Below are 5000 nucleotides of genomic sequence, written 5' to 3' on the forward strand. Positions count from 1 at the left end.
GAACCTCCTTCTATGCGTCTTATGTGCAACTGGTAACCCAGTACATTATTAATATGATATTAATATTTCAGTACACAGTAGAGAACCTACACAGCCATACTGACTGACTCCCTTCACATCTATGTCATCTCATATCACTCACCAACAGTTGTTATGATTTTCGTTCCACTAGATGGTTGTCGCTCTACGAGGTACCAAGGACTCGCTGGGAGCAGATTTCTCTTATTTTGCGCCCTGGTCATGGAATAACCTCCAGAACACACTACAGATTAATAACCTGGTCATGGAATAACCTCCAGAACACACTACAGATTAATAACCTCATCATCTCCCTGGGAGAGTTCAAAGCTCTGGTTAAGAAACGTGTAACAGAAGAGTACAGTTGCTATTCCTACAATGGATTTTGTAATATTTATCTGTTGTCCCGTGTCTGTTTTTATCGTGCTTTATTCTCAAATGTTGTAACCTTGTACTTGTACTTGTGTGTTATCTTAGCCAGCTCTCCCCCAACTGAAAAAGAGACTTAAATCTCAAGGGACCTCCTGGTTAAATAAAGGTTAAATAAAGTAAATACGCTGCCCCTCTGCTTGGAACACCCTCCAGAAAGACTCAAACCTGGCAAAACTGATCTCCTACGATGCCTTTAGTGGAATCTTGAAGGACCTTGAACGGGAAAGTACTAGAGAGTGTCTCTGTACTTAACGCAGCCACCTATGCATTCCTGATTATGATACTGCCTTATGTTCACTGTTTTATACTGTATGTCTGAAACCCAAATGTATCTGTCTTTATAATGCTGTCCTCTTGGCCAGGTCTCTCTTGGAAAAGAGATTTTAAATCTCAATGAGTATTCACCTGGTTAAATAAAGGTATTGTGGGAGTGCGTAGAAACGAGGAGACGGTAGACAGGTTGTCGAGTCGGACGTTTTACTTCCCAACTTTGAATGTCAGAACAGCAGCAATAGCATAACAGTGCAACAGCATTAGAGTACAACAACTTCACGTGAAACTCTCGTGTCAGTAACAGGAATGGCTAACAGTAAACACCTAGAAAAATAACAGTAAAATACCCAGAAAGCCCCTGGGTTGAACTCTCAACTCCTTGTCTTAAAGGAGCCGTACCTCCTCCCTAGTCTAGGGAATGTCTTATGTAAAGTGGGTCACCACAGTATAATTTAAAAATAATACTAAAAATTAATTAAAAAATTAATTAAAAATGTATTAAAATGAATAAAATAAAAAATAAATAAAGGTCTCTGCCCACCTGGAGGCTGGCGTTGGAGCGGGGCTGCGGCAGGTCGTTGAACCTCCAGGCCTCGGTGCCCGGCGTCTCCACCCTGGCCTGGGGGTCGGGCGTGAGCGACACCCCCCCTCCTGACATGGGGAAGATCCCCAGAGAGAGGGGGCGCTCTTTCCTGGAGAGACAGAAAGAGACGGATAGTCAGATCCAAGAGTTACCGGCGATAGAGCCACACAACTGGTAACCAGGGAAACCAACTGTCGTTTGGTTTTTAAAAAAACAGTTCTCTCTTGAAAAAGAGATTTTATCTCAATGGGACTAACCTGTAATAAAAGGATCAATAAAATAATAAAAATACAATTAAGTACGGCTCAACAGTGTCGTGTCGAGACGCCGTCGATAGACACTGCGGCTATCGCCCTGTAAAAACAGCAACCGGTTCCTTCACCAAACCTCACCTGTCAACTGTCACCTGTCACCTGTCGTCAGTGGCGACAGGGTAGTGGACTGACCTGATTCTGCCCATCGTTCCTGAGTCTGACGTTTCGCTCATCTGCTGGATTTTGATCCTCTCGACATGCTCCATGTAGTTGTGAATCATCTGCAACGGGCAGAGGTGGAGGTTAGTTGGCTGGGCTCTGTAGCCTGAGGAAAACATCTAGGAAACGGCTAAGGAAATGCATTATGGGAGAAGGAGTTCCTATACAGTATTGGCTAGGTACGATTACGTACGATGAAAAAGGTGGAAATTGCATGCTGATACATAATACAGATGTGGGTCCCCATCAGATGAAGTTTATGATGGTAGGTTTGGTTGGTATCACCCCACCCCCACCCTCCTTCTCCCTCCCTCCCCCCCTCCCCCCCTCCCTCCCTCCCTCCCTCCCTCCCTTTACCTCCGTGTGTCTCTGGTGTAGTGAGTTGTACTCTTTCTTCAGGTCAGACTCGCGCTCGTCCAACCTGCCGACTGAAGCAGAGAACAAAGAATGTCAGTCAGTCAGCCAGTCAGTCAGTCAGCCAGTCAGTCAGTCAGTCAGCCAGTCAGCCAGTCAGTCAGTCAACCAGCCAGTCAGTCAGTCAACCAGTCAGTCAGTCAGTCAGTCAGTCAACCAGTCAGTCAACCAGCCAGTCAGTCAGCCAGTCAGTCAGTCAACCAGCCAGTCAGTCAGTCAACCAGCCAGTCAGTCAGCCAGTCAGTCAGTCAACCAGCCAGTCAGTCAGTCAGTCAACCAGCCAGTCAGTCAACCAGCCAGTCAGTCAGTCAGTCAGTCAACCAGCCAGTCAGTCAGTCAACCAGCCAGTCAGTCAGTCAGTCAACCAGCCAGTCAGTCAGTCAACCAGCCAGTCAGTCAGCCAGTCAGTCAGTCAACCAGCCAGTCAGTCAGTCAGTCAGTCAACCAGCCAGTCAGTCAGTCAACCAGCCAGTCAGTCAGTCAGTCAACCAGCCAGTCAGTCAACCAGCCAGTCAGTCGGTCAACCAGTCAGCCAGTCAGTCAGTCAGCCAGTCAGTCAACCAGTCAGCCAGTCAGTCAGTCAGTCAGTCAGTCAACCAGTCAGCCAGCCAGCCAGTCAGTCAGTCAGTCAACCAGTCAGCCAGTCAATCAGTCAGTCAACCAGCCAGTCAGTCGGTCAACCAGTCAGCCAGTCAGTCAGTCAGTCAGTCAGTCAACCAGCCAGTCAGTCATAGAGAGAGAGAGAGAGAGAGAGAGAGACAGACAGAGACAGAGAGAGACAGACAGAGACAGAGAGAGAGAGAGACAGAGAGAGACAGAGAGAGAGAGAGACGGACAGAGACAGAGAGAGAGAGACGGACAGAGACAGAGAGAGAGAGACAGAGAGAGAGACAGAGAGAGAGAGAGACAGACAGAGACAGAGACAGAGAGAGAGAGACAGAGACAGACAGAGAGAGAGAGAGAGACAGACAGACAGAGACAGAGAAAGAGAGAGAGAGAGAGAGACAGACAGAGACAGAGAGAGAGAGAGAGAGAGAGAGAGAGAGAGAGAGAGAGAGGCAGACAGACAGAGACAGAGAGATAAAAGGTTTTCAAAAGTTATTGGATCAGACACATTATATTGAAGATGTTGATGCTCATACACAACAGCCTGGCCTACAGCTTGTGTTCTCACGGCAGGCCATCATCATCACCACATCACCGGATGTAGCTCGAGGTGCCTAGTCACTGGACCTGTCTGGCCGACCTGGTGTAATTACAGCCACCCGCCACAAGGTGTCCTCATTCCAGCAGTAATGACGCGAGTCGGGGAGTACTTGTCACAACAGTGGGGGGAACTTCACAGCGCTGAGAAGCGGTAATCTCTTCTCAAATGATTTTAAATACACCCGACTTAAGAGGTGACAAAAACATCTAATCCCCCCGATTACACTGGGAGGTTTAGCCTAAGCCCCGCGGAGCGCTGTACCGCAACCCCGGGTAGAGAGAGAGAGAGAGAGAGAGAGAGAGAGAGAGAGAGAGAGAGAGAGAGAGAGAGAGAGAGAGAGAGAGAGAGAGAGAGAGAGAGAGAGAGAGAGCTCCCTATCAATTACACACAACCACTACCGCTTGTCGGAAATGGGTTTTAATTCAAGAGGGAGTCTATGCTTCCGTCATGACTCAAGGAATTGGAAGACGAAAAATGTGAAAGAGAAGTGAAATATCCCTTCTGTGGTTCTTTCAATGTGAAGCGATCTAACTTAGAGCATCTTAATATCTTAACCCTCAGCCCCACCCTCCACACACACACACACACACACACACACACACACACACACACACACACACACACACTATCTCTCTCTCACACACACACACACACACACACACACACTTACTCATTATGAGAGCACTTTACACTTCATGCTATCGACCACTGTTTTCCTATTATCAATGTTCCCTCATTGTGTTATATTATTACAACTACAACTGCTAGCCTAATTGATATTGATGTTGTCTGATTATTGTGTTGTGTCGAAGAGTTGCTTACGGCTAAAGCATTTAATTACAATGTATCCTGTATATTGTATAGCCTAAATGACCATTAAAATGTGACCTGACTTTATGTAGGCCATACAGTTTGTTGTTAGGCCTGAGATTGGAGCGGCGTGCTAATAACCAGGCTAACCGCAGGCAGGCAGCACAATCTTGGCAGGCGGGACATTACAACACGGGGGAGCGATGTGCAAGAGGACCGTAGCAACCATCGCACCACTGTGACAAGGTCGACACTGCCATTAATATGATGTAGTGGCTGCTAGGGATCCATGGCAACAAGGCTGTTGTTGTAGCGGCGTAGCGGTCCATTTATAATGATGTCATCAGCCAGGCAGGCCTAGTGTGTGTGGGTGCAGCGAGCGGTGATTTATGCCGGCTCTTCATCACGGATAGCATCGGATTCTCAAGGGTGGACGCGAGATGATGGGAGAACAGCGAGGAGGAGGAGGAGGGCCTGTTTCAATCTGTCTGATGTGCACGCTACGTAACGTAGGCCGTTCACCCGTCTCCAGGACCATTTTACTAATGAATTTAATCTCTGTCGGGTGGCGGTGATATCAATCTACTTTACACCCCCTGGAGGGAGGGTTTCTGGAGCGGAAGGATGGAGATCCTAGGTCGGACACACAGAACACAACACTGATCCAGCACCGAACAGAGTGATTCATCGGTCACATTTCGTATGCATGGATGAAATGCATGGTGACAGATGATGATGAGGAGGAGGAGGAGGAGGAGGAGAAGGAGAAGGAGAAGGAGAAGGAGAAGGA

General features: G+C 47.7%; 1 protein-coding gene across 1 annotated transcript in view; it reads right to left on the bottom strand.

Moving 5' to 3' along the window:
* The window catches only part of spag9a (sperm associated antigen 9a), a gene marked incomplete at its 5' end in the record, with an annotated part of 51899 nt that overhangs the window by 31374 nt on the left and 15525 nt on the right, over positions 1 to 5000 (bottom strand). Inside the window, 3 exon segments of the mRNA XM_080523590.1 lie at positions 1265 to 1415; positions 1753 to 1841; positions 2137 to 2207. Coding sequence (XP_080379716.1) covers positions 1265 to 1415; positions 1753 to 1841; positions 2137 to 2207 — 311 coding nt within the window.

The sequence above is a fragment of the Nansenia antarctica genome, assembly GCF_963989245.1.
Source record: "Nansenia antarctica genome assembly, chromosome: 2".
NCBI lineage: Eukaryota > Metazoa > Chordata > Actinopteri > Argentiniformes > Microstomatidae > Nansenia > Nansenia antarctica.